Raw genomic sequence first — 16,047 nt, forward strand, 5'->3', positions numbered from 1 at the left:
TGGGTTCCACAGATACATGGTCATAAGGACATCTGATCGCTCACGGGTTGGTCACCACTGCGGCCATTGATTCGCACCTCCAATTTAATCAATAGCTCACTGAAAACAAAAAACTATTTTACAAATTTTGACAAGACTGAGTTTCATAGAACATTTTTAAGCTCCTAACATGACAGTAAGGTTAATAATATAACATTCATTACAAAAACTTTAGTTTTTCTCAAATTAGTTCTTGCAAGAATGAATATACCCCACGTCAAAAAAAATCTAGTGCATCAAGTATTTTGTATGACTTCCATCGTTGTAAGGACAGCACCAAGTCTTCTATCCCTGGAATGAATAAGTTGGCGACATACTGCAATTTCTATCTTTTTTCCATTGCTCAAGAAAGACCTCTAGAGTCTGGATGCTGGATGGAAAGTGATGACAACTTGTCTCTTCAGAATTCCTCATAGGTGTTCGGCTGGGGTCAGATCAGGAGACACTTGGCCACTGAATCGCTTTCACCCTGTTCTACTTCGGAAATGCAGCAAACGTGTGTTTTAGATCATTGTCATGATGGAAAGGTGCAAGTCTACCAAGGGCACGGAGTGATGGGAGAATCTTCTCTTTCAGTATAGAGCAGTACATCTGTAATTTCATGATACAAATCAATGAAATGTAGCCCTGACACCAGCAGCTCACGCAGCCCCACATAAGGACACTGCCACCATGTTTCACTGTAGGCACTGTACATTGTTCAAAATGCATGGTGCCTACAGTGAATTGTTCTGTGAAACCTAGTCTTGTCATAATTTTAAAAATTGCTCGTGTTCAATGAGATATTGATTAAAATCTTACTTTTCAAAGAGGGTGTACTGATTTATACAGAGCACTGTATATGTATATATACATCACTGTTTTGCAACGCTGGGGTCCTGGGTTCAAATTCTCATGTTCTCCCCATGTTTGCGTGGGTTTCCTCGGGGTTCTCTGGTTTCCTCCCACACTCCAAAGACATACTGATAGGGATTCTAGATTGTGAGCCCCAATGGGGACAGTGATGTAAAGCGCTGTGGAATATGATGGTACTATATAAAAACTGGGGGGGAAAAAAATACTCCTTCCAGGAAATGACAGAACTCACCGAGATCATCTCATCTTTCTTGCACTGTTGGGACAAGTCTCGGATGCCGCTTACAAAGTGCTTATTGGTCGTAAGGTAGACTTTACCAGCTTCTAGCATCCCACTGCATAGTTTCACCAACTACAAACAAAAAAAATATATAGAAAAAGAGATCGTGAGACCAAAGCATAAAACAAACAGGAATTACTAGTATACCTTTCCTGACAATATCAAGTGTGCTTTCCTTTAGGCCACTTACTATTAATTAAATTAATGACTAATCATGTGGGCTTCTTGTCAATGGCTCTCTACTTCCGGTTTGTGCTCGGGACAATAAAATGATCTTCTGCTGGCACATCATATCAGCAGAGCCATGATTGAAGGGGGCTGGCTGACTGGCTCATTTCAATAGCCCAGCCACCCCCCTTCTCTGTCTTTGCATAGCTGGCCTAGTTATTGAAACAAGCCATTTAGCTAGCCCCTTTTTAAGTCGTTTATACCACTGGAGTGGCCCTTACCATAACTTGTGCAAAAATCTTTAATAAGCATGTATTAAATAAAACTTTTGTGCACTTAGATGACAAAATATAATAAACAGTATGTGTATCTAGAACAGAATAGAAAAAAAAGATAAAAATCTACATTTGGAACTGCATGTAAATAGTGGGATTTGCTTTTTTGGGCTGGAAAGCACCGATAATACATTTTGCCAGTCCTGGCTCCTAACGTGCCTCAGTGTAAATAATGAATACAGTCTTGTGCACATAGACACGGCTCTATTTTTCTTTAGCGGTGTTTGTGTGTGAAACAATAAAATGTGGGTGTCTTGTGTGCAGACATGGGAACAGTTTCCTTGTCATCTGGCGTCCAGACGGGTAGTAGGTCAGCCCAGATCCATGATACGTGGATCCATAGAGATGGGAATGCTCTCTCAGCACAATGTCTCACTTGCGCTGCTGCTGCTCTTTGGAAAACATTTTAAAGGAATGTTTCCAGCTCGCTGCTTGCAGATGTTGGGTCCCGGCTGCCTGTCAATGTTAATGCTGCCTCTGCGGTTGGGGGGGTCAGTCACTTGTGTGCCGAGAGGTGTAGGGCAAAAAGGCGAAAGGAACAGTCAGCGTGTGTGACAATGGTGACCCCCGAGGTGCTCCAGATTCCTCACCTTGTCAAGTTTGGCTTCAATTTCTACAACATCTGTTTCCACCTCATCTATCGCTGCCCTGTAGAGAAGAAAAAAAAAATACGAAGAGGCTGGTTAACGTGCTTGCTCGGAAAGAAAGGCATGGGGTTTACACTATTAGCTTGTTTTACATTATGCACCAAAATAATCAAGACGTTAGCAAATCTGAAGTTAGAAAAGTCGTCAAAGTTTGGGAACTTTTTCACATTTAGGGGCGTTTCCAATGTCAATGATCTTCGGTCCGATCAAGGACTGGCCGAGGGTCTCACGTCTCCAGGCGCTGCCACGCTCGGGGTCAGGAGACGCGCGGCCAGTCCAAGCATTGCAATCCAAGATCGGAGCGATGACAACGGAGGTCTGAAAGTGCCCTTAGAAATATTGACATTTAATGTATTCAGATACGATGGCCATTTTTGCACAAGGAAGTGCAGTCATATTGGATGTCATGAGCTTTTCCGCAGCGGATGGCAGAAACGTCACTTTGTTATTGACTGAAAATGCCGATAAAAGGATGTTTAATAATGATGAGCGAACGGAAATGGTCAAAATGGACCTTAAGTTATACCCGTCTCTGCTGAGAGTGGAGATGGAGGACTGGCTTATTCCTTACAGAGTTCACTTAGCCGTCCCAGACTTACAATTGCCAATTCCACCTAGGTATGGAGTAATACATCCCAGCTGCACACTCTGCAAAATAACTAAGCCGGCCTGCGGTTCAGGAGTAGAAAAAAAATCTGGGTGACTGGCGATACCATGAACACTAGATACTAGAACAGTTGGGACAATTACATGAAAAAAAAAAAAAAAAAACATCGTCATTTGGACGAAGGTTCTAGAAAGGGTCGTCCGCTCAGCAATCTGTAGCACTTGGCGTATGCCGGCAGCGCCCCGTTCTGCTGACTCCAAGAAAGGACAGATCCACCGGTCTTTGTTAGGATCACAAAGACAGGTTTCACAACCAGAACGAACGCAGTGCGGCCCTATAGTCAAAGCGGAGACCACCGCCAAAGACCCACCGGGTGCCGCATCTCGCGACAATAACAGGTTTAGAAACAATCCAATATAATAATAAAAAATTATTTATTCATCCTTACATAGTAGTGCGGTTGGGATGGAAGGGCAGCGGTGAGCAATGGCGGCTTTTAGCAGAACAGCGTAAATTAAAAAGACTTATTGCTAGAAGAAAAGGCAACCGCCATATAAAAGGGGCGTCAGGCAGCGAGACCATAGTAAGCAGTTTAACCCCCCCCCCCCAAACCGCATATATATGTAGGGCCTTGAACTCTAAATCCATTGACACCTTTATATCTTCCATCTGTTGCTGCAATCACTAGAAATTAGAGTGTCAATTAATATGCAAATGAGGTGTTAAGTGCTTTGGGAGTGACAGAGCACTTATCCAGCCTTTGCCTTGATAGATCTCTGTGCGTTGTCATGCGAAGTAATCCGACATTGAGGTATCAATTAAGCTAAAGAGGCCGGCACTAGTCAGGGGGACAACTTGGGTGACAGAGGCTTATTAAGTGCTCTGTCATGCCCAGAGCACTTAAAGCTTAATTTGCATATTTCTTTTAAAAGGGATCTGTCTAGTGAAAGGTCCCTTTCTAATATACTTTTTTTTTTATAAATATATCCAACATTACAATACAGATTCTTCTTTATCCAGCAAAATAGCGCCACTCTTGTCCATAGGCTGCATCCGGTATTGCAGTTCATGCTTAGTCAAAGGAGTAAACTGCAAACAAACAGCTTATGGACATGATGGGTGCCATTTTTTTTTTCCCCGTAATCCTGAAGCGTCCCTTTAAAAATTGTATGCTCCACCGACAAGTAGCGATGCCAGCGAATACCTTCTCTGCATACAAGCGTGGCATATGTTGGCACCGTATAACTACTTAATGATACCAGCGGGTCCTGCACACATAGGACAGGCCATAAAAATCGTACAGCGATATTGATCAGACGAACGTCCAGACGCTGTCCTGGAGACAACGAGCTTCCACGTCGATATCGAAGGGCAAAAGAGGTCTCACGACACCCAGCTGCCACACGAAACTCAGAAAAACAATGACGGGACGCTGTGCCAGGGATCAGAGGTGCTGACAGAAGGATGAGAACTTTCCTGCTTCCTCCACAAACATTTGCAGCTATTCTCGCCATGGATAGCTGCCCATCCCATTCCGGGCAGAAGACCATGTATCCCCATCCACCCTCCCGCTCCGAGCAAGGACAGGCTTCCTCGTCCTCAATCATTTTATATTTAACCCTATTGATCCGTCTCCTTTCTAAGGGCAGAACTTGCAGCTGGGGCCATTTTAACGAGAGCGATAAGTGCAGAAGCGCGTTTCGCTTCCCTCACTACAGCTCCTATACACAAATTCGGCATTTTTTTTTTCTTTTGGTAATGGACAGCATTCAGATGGATCTACCAACGTATCACCACCTCGGAGGCAAAGAGCTGCTAACGCATCTGCAGGATATTTTCTATTGATCTGCCCAGCTTCCGCGGGAACACTTATCCTATTTACTGCGGCGCATTTCAAGCCAAAAAGGACCACTTACACATCTAAGGGAAACTACCATACTGCACCAGATGCGGCACTCGGGTCCTCAGCCCGAATAGTAACGGCTCGCTATAGCTGCAGTATCTATAGAAACCATCATTCGTTAATTCTGCGGCACAGGTCGTCTTGGGTGATGTCAATAATCCTTAATTGGCTTGTGATGCAGCAGAGCTCAGCTGCACGGCTATTAACATTTTCCTCTGCATGTGCTCCAATTAGCCCGCCCCTCCCCCAACGTCTAGGACATCACTTGTGTGCACTGTATGGCGCATTTATATAAAGCCGCTACCTATACAGGTGTATGGGAATTTAGTGAACATTCTACATATAGATGCATATATCTGTGCAACGCGTCCATGTTAGAAAGACAAGAACTCGCACCCAAATAAGTCAGACAATAGAAAATGGTTCAAAAATGTCCAAATCACACAAGTAGGGAACAAGGGTATGACTCCCACAAGGGCACATAGAGGGGTTCTTGCTCCACAGCAGAGCACATTGGAGATGAACATCAGCAGAGCCAGCTCCCCATCGTTTATTAGGTGTGTGGATGATATTCTTTTGTTGGGGAAAAAAATATGATCAGGCATATTGAATTTTAACATGCTCAATCCAGAGGTGTCCAGAAACTGACTATTCCTCTCTGCCCATTGGAAATGCATGCAAGCTCTTTCGGACCGAGCATGCGTGTGACGGGTGGGGCGTCCAGAAGACAAGCTGTACTCAACTTCTATTGGGGACTTGGTTTGAACAGTCATTCTGGGATGACAAAGTGCAGTATATCATGGCGGGCCAATCTTTTAGAGACACCTTTCCACCCATCTCCTCTCTTCTATGGCTTCATAAAGTAAAAAAAAGAGGGAATGGGGGTGAGAGCTTGAAGGAAAACAAGGAGGTATGAATGATTGCCAGCACCATTAGTACTATATCAGCACAAAATAACTGTTCAAACCAAGCACAGGCGCTCGATGCACCCTTGGCGTTTCAATTCAGTGCACCTTCCCACCCACTTGTTTCCCAACCATTTCTACCTTCTTCCTCCTTGAATGACAAACTCTGGCTTTACAGGGCCAAGAGAAGAACGGAGATAGGGGTCTGAAGGTCAGGAGACATGCACCCCCCTCCCCCTGACAATATAAAACCGTAATTATCCGGCCTGATCATCGCAGGGTTCACATCAGATTAGTCCATGTAGATCCGGAGTATTTTCATGCATTTTCCTCCATTTGCCTTTTCATCCAAACATTCATTGCAGCCTGTGAAGTTGAGCGCGGCGGCGCTCCGGTGACCTACTTTATACATGGCAGGATTGTTGCCTTTAATAAGATCTAGAACTTTAATTACAAATCTTTTCATATTCCCCCGTCTGTCTCCATGAGGCATTAATTAATATCATTATCTTGCTGTAGTCATTGTATTTGCGCACAGGCCCTCGTTTTCAGTTCTGCAGAAGGACCTAAAGGCATTTAGAGGATTCGTCCCGGCGTGGAAAACAACATTTTACCGCCTTGACAGCAAAAATCTTCAAACATGGAAGCAAAGAGGACTCTCTACAGCGCAAGTAAACAAGGAATACTTAAAGGGGTTGTACGGCGCCTGGGAATGAAGAGATGCTGCTGCTCGCCCGCTGGAACAGTCGAGAGGACAACCATCAGGCATGGGTCCTATTCTAATTATTAGGAGGGGTGCACGATGCCTGGTGGCAGCAGAGCCTCTCCGTGTCCAATGCAGAAGAGGTGCTGAACAACCCGTTTAAAGAATCTACGAACGTGAAGTTATAAGATAACCTGAACGAGAAGTATTCAATTATCCTACAGCACTCCCGCAGGAGAAAGGAAGTACTGCACATTTTCTATAGAATTTACCAGGCTGTCAATGTAATGGGCGCATGTGTTCGGACCTCCAGAGCAGGATACTATCTTTGTACCTGATGTCCATTCTGATTTATAGAGGAGGTTGCTAAATAAAACCCCCCTATTCCCATTTATTAAAGGGTTTTTTTATGAGGTTACTAAAAAAAAAAAAACAACAACCCTACTTCTATTTATTAAAGGGGTTTTCTAGGCTTGAAGTAAATTTCAGCAGTCATTCTATGCGACTGCGCATTGGCAGATCCTGACAGTGTGCATTATGCGCACGATCAGGATTCTCTTAATTTGCCAGATGAAGCAGGTGGTCACGAGTATACACCAATCATTTACTTACTAGCGGTCAGGTGCCGAAAAGATTCTCATCTGTTTATTTTAATGTTTTCTCGTGTGACTGCAGATTGATCCGGCAACTGAAGAGAATCCTGACACTTTGCACAGTGCGCACTTAAGATTTGCCAAATTTACCTTGAGTCCGGAAAACTCCTTTAATTTGTATGATATTTGGCCTCCGCTTTACATGGTATGTGGCATTTTGCTACTCCTCTCAGTCCTCTGATCAGGACTCAGGAGAAAGGGGATGTTCAATAAGTTTTTTTGGACACCATGACAGACCAGATTTAAAACAAAAAACAAAAAAAAAAAACATTGTTAGTCATGGATCCTTCTCAAAAAATTTTTTTATTCCAAGATACATGGGGTTCTTTCTTGGGAATATCCTTGTCCACCTAAGAAATTTGGGATGTCTGTCATTCTGCCAGCTTTCCCTGAACTTTTGCCTGTCTGAGTCGAGTTCCTTTCCAAGAATGTACTTCTCTTTAGTATCAGGGCCTCATTTCTGCAATAGATGCAGATGTCAAGGGAGAGATTATCAACTGGGAACCCTCAATGCCATAAAACACGTTCAGCCCTCTCCGAGACCTCATGGTATTTATTAAGATTTTTTCATCCATCCCTATAAAAGTCAACACAAGCAACTAAATATTGATGTAAGCCAGGAACGGAAAAAATCTTAAAAATCTAAATAGTGAGAAGAATTTCTATGAGTTTATGGAGTCGGAGAAGTCAGGCACCCACCAAGATCAATACCATCACTCCGCAGAGGGAAAAAGCAGACATCTGGAACAAAGCTATATATCTGCGTGTGAGGGGGTACAGTCAATCCTTATCCTCTCAATAACTACGATGCCAAAAATGCTACCGCCGACCCATCTCCAAACAGAGGACCCGGGCACTAAAGGATGCAGAGCAGTCGTCATAATACGCTGCCCCGCTGATGTAAAGTCAGGGCGCTTTCATTCACTGACAGCAAACAATATCTTGTAAAATGAAGTTAAAGAAATGAATATTAGTAAATAAAACCCCGAATTAGGCAGTTTACATGAGCTGCACAGCTGCAACCCATGTCTATCTTTCATACAGCGACCATTCCGCTCACTCCCGGTCTTTCATACATCCGCCACCACGCTCACTCTCGTTCTATTATACAGCCGCCACCCGACAATCTTGTTTTATACAGCCGCCATCCCGCTAGATCTTGCTTTTTAATACAGCCGCCACCCAGCTCACTGCAGCTCTTTTATACAGCAGTCACCCAGCTCGCTCTCACTCTCATACACCCGCCACTCAGCTCACTCTCGCGCATTCATACAGCCGCCACCCAGCTCACTCTCACTCTCGTACAGCCGCCATCCAGCTCACTCTCGCGCATTCATACAGCCACCACCGAGCTCACTCTTGTGCTTTCATACAGCCACCACCCAGCTCACTCTCGCTCTCATACAGCCACCACACAGCTCACTCTCGTTCTCATACAGCCGCCACCCAGCTCACTCTTGTGCTTTCATACAGTTGCCACACAGCTCACTCTCGCGCTTTCATACAGCCGCCACCCAGCTCACTCTCGCTCTCATACAGCCGCCACCCAGCTCACTCTTGTGCTTTCATACAGCCGCCATCCAGCTCACTCTCGCGCTTTCATACAGCTGCCACCCAGCTCACTCTCGCGCTTTCATACAGCCGCCACCCAGCTCACTCGCGCTCTCATACAGCCGCCACCCAGCTCACTCTTGTGCTTTCATACAGCTGCCATCCAGCTCACTCTTGTGCTTTCATACAGCCGCCATCCAGCTCACTCTCGCTCTTTCATACACCCGCCACACAGCTCACTCTCGCTCTCATACAGCCGCCACCCAGCTCACTCTCGCTCTCATACAGCCGCCACCCAGCTCACTCTCGCTCTCATACAGCCGCCACCCAGCTCACTCTCGCTCTCATACAGCCGCCACCCAGCTCACTCTCGCTCTCATACAGCCGCCATCCAGCTCACTCTCGCTCTTTCATACACCCGCCACCCAGCTCACTCTTGTGCTTTCATACAGCCGCCATCCAGCTCACTCTCGTTCTCATACAGCCACCACCCAGCTCACTCTCGCGCTTTCATACAGCCGCCACCCGCCTTGATCTTGCTCTTTTATACAGCTGCCACCTCGTTCGATCTTGCTCTTTTATACAGCTGATAACCCGCTCACACTCACGCTTTTACACAGCCGCCACCAAGCTCACCCTCGCTCTTTTATACAGCCGCCACCCTGCTCATCCTCGCTCTTTTATACACCAGCCACCCGGCTTGATCTTGATCTTTTATACAGCCGCTACCCCGCTCACTCTCACTCTTTAATACAGCCGCCATCCGCGTGCTCTCACTATTTTATACAGCTGCTTGATCTCTCTTTTAAGCAGCAGACACCCTGATCACAGTTTTACATAGCTGTCACCAAGGTCTAAAGATGCCGAAATGTTTAGGATCATTGTTATTGAATAGACACTTTTTTTGTTTTGTTACACCTTATCGTATTTCAACAACGCTTTTATAATTCAGCACATTCTGTTATTTTTATCATTTCTACCCCACTGTAAAGGCCAGGATTGATAATCACTCCTTACAAAAGCCTTTTTAAAAATAATAAAAAAAAATAAAAATAAAACTAGAAAAGCATCAAAAAGCCAAAAAAAAACCAAAAACCACACACAGCTCAGATAATGGAAAATTAAAATTGCATGGGTCTTTAAACGAAGCAGACAAAAAAGGTTCTTAAAAATTCCAAACTAGGTCCAACTTTAACGGGTTAGGTGCTAAAGAGTAATATATGTAGGGAGCAAAAAAAGGACAATACCACATATGACACTTCACAAAAAGAAAACCTAAGGAGCGATAGTCTGCAGGTGGACTTGTTCTACAAGTAATTTTGGATCATCCGGTTACTTTCACTCATCTGTTAGCGCTCACAATGAGGCCTTTGTATGTTCAGATTACGGGTTACAGGTCTACAAATGACGGATCTTAATCCGGTTCGTCACTTTCATTAAGTAACCGGCTTATAATCCCATACATAGTACTCACATCTGTAGAGTAAATATCATTTACTATATTTTAAATGCACTTCATCATTTAGGATTTGCAACTTGCTTTTTCCCCCCTTGACAGTCTTCGCAACGTTCCAGGTCCCAGAGACTTGACAACATTATTATCACACATATTCAAGCTTGCGTGTTGTGATCTGTTATGGGACCTTAATGCCAAAAACTACTTTTCTAGTCTCACTCAGGTGTCCAGTTTATTTTTTTGTTTATTTCTTTAAATCACGACAAGCCCGTTTTATCATTCGCGGTATATCTTTAAAGTCACTTTTGTTTTTCTTTTGTCTTGTGGGGTTCACTGCTGAATTTTGATTCAAATTGAAATATGCTCTTAATTTTTGGTCTTTAAGCTTTTTAACCCTTTTAACAGCAAAAAGTCGCACTTTCCGTTAGAACGTCAGAAGCAACTGCATCATTTCCACACAAAAACGGAGAACAGGGGGGCGGGCGCTGAGGGGGGGGGACAGGAGTACATTTGCTCGAAAATCTTGCAACTTTTTAATAAGTTGCAACCGGTGAAAACGGCAATTGTCTAAAAAAACAAAAATGACGCCAACATTCCACAATGGTGACCATAACAGAAAACAGAAGCGAACATAAAAGACCGCAAAAAAGGAGCACATTTATTTATTTATTTAAAAAAAAGGCAGAAATGCAATAATGATCTGGTGCCCATGTGTTCTGCTGCTTGGACACAATACCCGAATATCTCAACCTACGCCATTCATTACAGATTAGCATGGGCCGGTCTGTCTGTACCCCCAGTGGTGGGTCATAGGGTACCGGTAAGTGCAATATCCCCTTAACGGTTTACCATGCATAGTGCCACACCTTTATTAGTGGTCCTGCCTGGTACTACAGCCTTATCACATCCAACAAAATAGGACAGGCGGCAATACTAGAAAATTGTAAGTACGGAGTTGTGTCTGGCAAAATGAGAAGTATGCACTGGAGCACCGCGAAAAGCGGCGTGTGCTGAGAGTGAGACAACCACCGATGTGAAGTTGTTGGCCTATTCGAAGGACTGTCCATCAATTTGAGCCTCCTGATAACCCCTTAAAGCATTGGGTTGACTGTGCAAGGCTGGTGCCAAATGGCAAACATGCCGCTTGACACGGAGATCTCTGTGCCGCACTGCAACATTGCATTTATTGATTTCATTTGGCGTCGCAAATGTTTCCAAACGTGTTCACTCGTCTGCCGCTGGTCACAAGGCGCACGCAACACCCTTGCTATAAACTTCAATGCAGTCACATGCGACTGTGACTGGTCTTGTTTTTTTTTTATTAAAGAAAAACTGCAGCTCTAAAATAGTTGTGCAACAATAAGTCACAGAAAAAGTTTAAAAAACGTTTTGGTTCTCCAGATCGGAGGACATGCTTTGTAATATGACCAAAAGGTGAAAATCCTTACCAGGGGAACCAAAATCTGGCATATTGCTCAAAGACTGCCCTTTTGGCATATGTGCAATATTTTATACTTGAAGAAGAAAAAAAAAACAGGAATAAAAAAATGAAAAAATAAAATAAAAAAAAATCTAAAAATTACGTTACATTTCCCCCCCCTTCACCCCAAAAAAGGCAATTTTTTTCAATGTTTTGTTGACGTCAATTGGCGTCCGCAAGAGGCGGCAGGGTGATGCTCACTTGAACAGAGCAGCTTATTACGGTATCTGTGCTGGAGTCATGGCTGAAATCGAAATTTAGCCGAGTAGCGTAGCAGCATGTGTACGAAAACCTGCAAATTACACATGGGGACGGTTGAGCGGAGATAAAAGGAGACGCGGTCGTTGAGGGCCGGGACGCAGGTGCTGCTGGCAGACAGAGAAGGATTAGACGGGAAAGTGGGCAAACAGAAAGCAGAAAAGGATCCTTGGACAGACTGCAAATTTATCATGGGAAAACTCAATGGAAATTAGCAGGTTTCACCCTGGAGGGTGCAGACTGCTGATTACACCAGTGTGACATCATCACAGCCATGACTGGTCACACGAATGCGAATGTGACTGGCATACATGGTATACGGGAGGATCTGAAAATAGCTGCATCCATTTATAGAATGGCGCACAGAATGATCCATAGCACAGCATAATGGAGATATCTTAGACTTCGAGATATGGATCCAAGCTCATAGGCAACAAAGATTGTAATAGGAGAAATCCAACTCTGACCTATATCTCACATTTTATAGGATGACCTATGTGCCGATATGCGGCATGGCGATGTATTCCAAATTGATAGGATGGAAATTCCTCCCCAAAATGTCCATGTTTCTGCAGTAATCAGGTAACCTTGGCATGTACTCATCAGCCTCATGAGTCATGAATGAGATTTCGCTGGGAGGGATACTGGTGATCGATTATCCAGTGGTGGATTTTAAAACTCGTTATATAACCTATTGCATCATTATAATTAATCGTTTCATTTACTCACATAATCTGGAAGCAATTTTGCAGATAGTGAATCTCTCATTTTTTTTTGTTTTGAAAAATCATTAATTTTAGTGGTCATGAATACGACCATACAAAAAGCAGACACAGACAGAAGAGGGACCCCTGTACAAGAACAGGATATGGGGCCTTTTCAGTCCAACAGCTCATCATCATACATAATTCCAGCTGCTTTGGAGGTGGAAATCGGCCCCCTTACCTGTCGGGCCCCGGTTGCACCAATAGTAATCTGTCACATGAACCATCATCCTGATGGGTACACCTTAGTTGTACAGGGCAGTAATATGCCACCGATAAAAGTCTATGGGATTCCACTGTACATCCATATAGTCCCATTACTATATTCCATCAGATGTCAAACTACTTCTATGGGAGAATATCTACGTAATCCTGCCATACACCATATCACAGAGCTGTGGACAGAAGTACCGCCCCCGAGCTTCCATACAGGCTCAATGCACTCAGATCTGCCTACTCGGGTACAAGTACACGGAACTTATTCACCCTCAAGTTTTCTACAATGGGAAATAAGCAGAAAAATCTGCCGTTACAAATTCAGTTGTTGCGGAAATGCTGTGAATTAGTATGGGAAAAGGTAGAATTCATTGTAAAAAAATCTGGAAAAAACAGACTTTTTTTTCTGCAGCGTGTGGATGAAAATTTACATTGCCGATCAAATTTTTGGCCCATATATCTGGATGGAACATTCCTTCCGTGTGCATGTACACTTGGGGCTCTGGTGGACTCGGACTGTGGGACAGAATATTAAATGGTCAGTTAGTAATTTAATTGGCCAACTACTTGTTCATTCCAGTGAAGTCGACTATCAATCATTTAATTAGCAAGATTTATCATAAATGCCCAATGGCAACCAATTAGAACTCTGCATTTATCGCTTAAAAAAAATCTTGTAAAATGAAAGATGCGCAGTTTTTTCCTTTTTTGGCAGCTTGGATAACTGTGCCCTGTCCAATGGATCATGATGGATCTAGGAAAATGAGGTGGATATAGAGGAACGGAAAAATAATGGTGGCAGCTAAAGTAGCAAGCTAGCGTAAAAAATGCACTACAAAAAAAAATGATAAAAAAACAACAAAAAAAACTTGTGATGTAGGCTGATGCTGAATAACACCAAGACGAGAAGGACACACCCCAATAACACGGTGCATTGGGAAACCTTTATGATGATGTGAGGCCAATGTTAGCTGTGGATTACCCTCCATGTGTTTAGGTTTAGTAATGTTTCCATTATCTGCTATCACCTTTGTAAACTTACCACCCAGCTTTTCTCGCTTATGTAGCCCCCTACACGTTACCCCCACTAACCTCTCACAGGTCTTGGCTGTAAATCATTATTGTAGGAAGCCTGGATTGAATCTGTTAAATGTTTCCCCTCTTGAGTCGTTTCCGCCCTCTCTGTTGTTAGTTTAACATTGCTTTTTTATTAATTTATTATGACATATTCCAGGACCACCTGGCAAACAGGAACGTAAGGGAGAACCGAAAAATGCAGCGGTCCGGTGGTGCCTAGAGGATGCAATAAATATAAAGTATACCCTATCGCTCCAGGACTCGGGCGCAAGGGCCTTCTTCATCAGTCCTCACCCAGCTACATTTCCATGATTGAAAAGGACAAGATTCCAGCAGGCCAAATCATATGATGTAGTGGATCACGGATCTGGGAGAAGAAGGTGGCGCCAAGCAGGGAATATGAATACGCTCAGATCAGCATTATTCTTCAAACTCATTTGTCAGCGTGGGCACATTGGTTTTGCACAATACAGCTATGATTTTGATGGTTGTTCAAAGCCCTGAACAGCCATACGACTGGTTTAATTAATGAAAAGGAATGTATCGTCAAAAATTTGTATTCCATTTATTGTATAATTGCCTAATCTTCCGTTAACAAGGTTTTGAGGCATGCTTTACACCAACCATATATGACAAGAGTTCTTAGAAGTTAAAGGTGTTTCCCAAAATAGCAAATTATCCCCAATCCATGGGGATAGGAAATAACTTACTGACCACTGGAGGTCCAACAGCTGTAGACCACAGTGATTACAAAAAAGGTGCTCCGAAACCCCAAGAATGTGACGACGGCCGTTTCGCGCCGTCAATAGCGCTTCCACCCGTGGAAGCGCTATTGTCGGCGCGAAACGGCCGTCACATCCTGCTCACCTCCTTCCCTGTTTGTTGCCCCGAAGCCGTGAAGATGACGGTGTCTTTGTATACTTTTTAAATAAAGGATTCAGACTACACCTGGACAGGTGAGTGTTGCCGCTTTGTTCTGTATGCTTCCATTGGTGGAGGAAATGAGCTGTCCTCTGTTAGTGATGAATGCAGTTTTATCTACAACAGTTATCTTCATTGTAATCCTGACAGTGATAATACGAGGGCTACGCTAAAAAGTGATTTCTCCAGGAGAGAAAGTTTCAGCTTATTATGAAGCAGTGTGGTCAATGTGAAAAATGAAAGATTTTAGGATTCTTTTTACATCTAGATAATGACGTGGAAAAAAAATAAAAATAAAACATGTTTAACACAAAAACATGATTTAAACAGTAGGTCATGTTAGGATGACACATTCCCTTTGGCTTACGTGATTTTTTCCCCCCTTTTTCTGTTCCCACTGTCTAACGATTGTCCCCATTGGTACATTCCGTTAATTTTAATTGAGGAAGATCACAACCCCGATAAACATGCGGCATTCTTCCTAAGCATGTTCTCTCTCTGCATCGGAGAGACAGGCACTGGGGAATTTATCTTCAAGTTCTTTTCATTCTAGTTCTAAAAATAAGAACTACTGTTAATCCTCACACTTCAACCCAAACTCTTCCAAATCCTCGAGAACCAGCACGTGCATACTGAATCCATTCATGCTACTACAGATCTGAAGACGAGGGTCTGTGCTCTAATTTAAACAATTTTTTAAATAACTTAAAACCAAATTCTCACATTTCTACTAGAACACATAGAACCTCTTGAGCATTGCTACAATATGGATGGATACCAATCTCAAGGGTAGATTACAGGACCAGGAAATCTTGCCATCTAATATGGAGACCTATGTAGAAGATGTAGGATAAGATTGACAGACAGGAGAGCAAGAGCAGAGAAACAAACACATGCTCCCAACCTCCTGTAATCTGTCTTGTTGTCTCTGCTGTTAGAGACGGATTACACTTGACATCAGGCAGTGGACTGCAAGTTACACAGAAGAGAGGTTGACACTCTTGAGGAATTTTTCCAGGTGGGGAGAACATTAATTTTTTTTATATAAAGGGATTTGCTGATTGTCTATCACATGATCTCTAAAATAAGATGAACTTGTCTAAAAAGGTACAGTAACCATTGCATGATGGCATCAAGTATAGTTATCCGAGTAGGGCAGAGGAAGATCTAGAGGCATAAACCTCAGAAGAAGACTCCTGTAAAAACGTATGTGGTTTGTTAGGCCTAAA

The 16,047-nt window shown here is 43.4% G+C and overlaps 1 protein-coding gene across 4 annotated transcripts in view; it reads right to left on the minus strand.

Annotated features, from left to right (window-relative positions):
* ACAP3 (ArfGAP with coiled-coil, ankyrin repeat and PH domains 3) overlaps positions 1-16,047 on the minus strand; it is a 142,790-nt gene that overhangs the window by 84,336 nt on the left and 42,407 nt on the right. For all 4 annotated transcript variants that reach the window (XM_069741653.1, XM_069741655.1, XM_069741652.1 and 1 more), the window contains exons 2-3: positions 2,268-2,325; positions 1,127-1,246 (exon numbers count right to left, since the gene is read on the minus strand). In XM_069741653.1, the coding sequence (XP_069597754.1) occupies positions 1,127-1,246; positions 2,268-2,325 (178 nt within the window). The remainder of the gene's footprint in view (positions 1-1,126; positions 1,247-2,267; positions 2,326-16,047) is intronic.

The sequence above is a fragment of the Ranitomeya imitator genome, chromosome 10 (genome assembly GCF_032444005.1).
Source record: "Ranitomeya imitator isolate aRanImi1 chromosome 10, aRanImi1.pri, whole genome shotgun sequence".
Taxonomy (NCBI): Eukaryota; Metazoa; Chordata; class Amphibia; order Anura; family Dendrobatidae; genus Ranitomeya; species Ranitomeya imitator.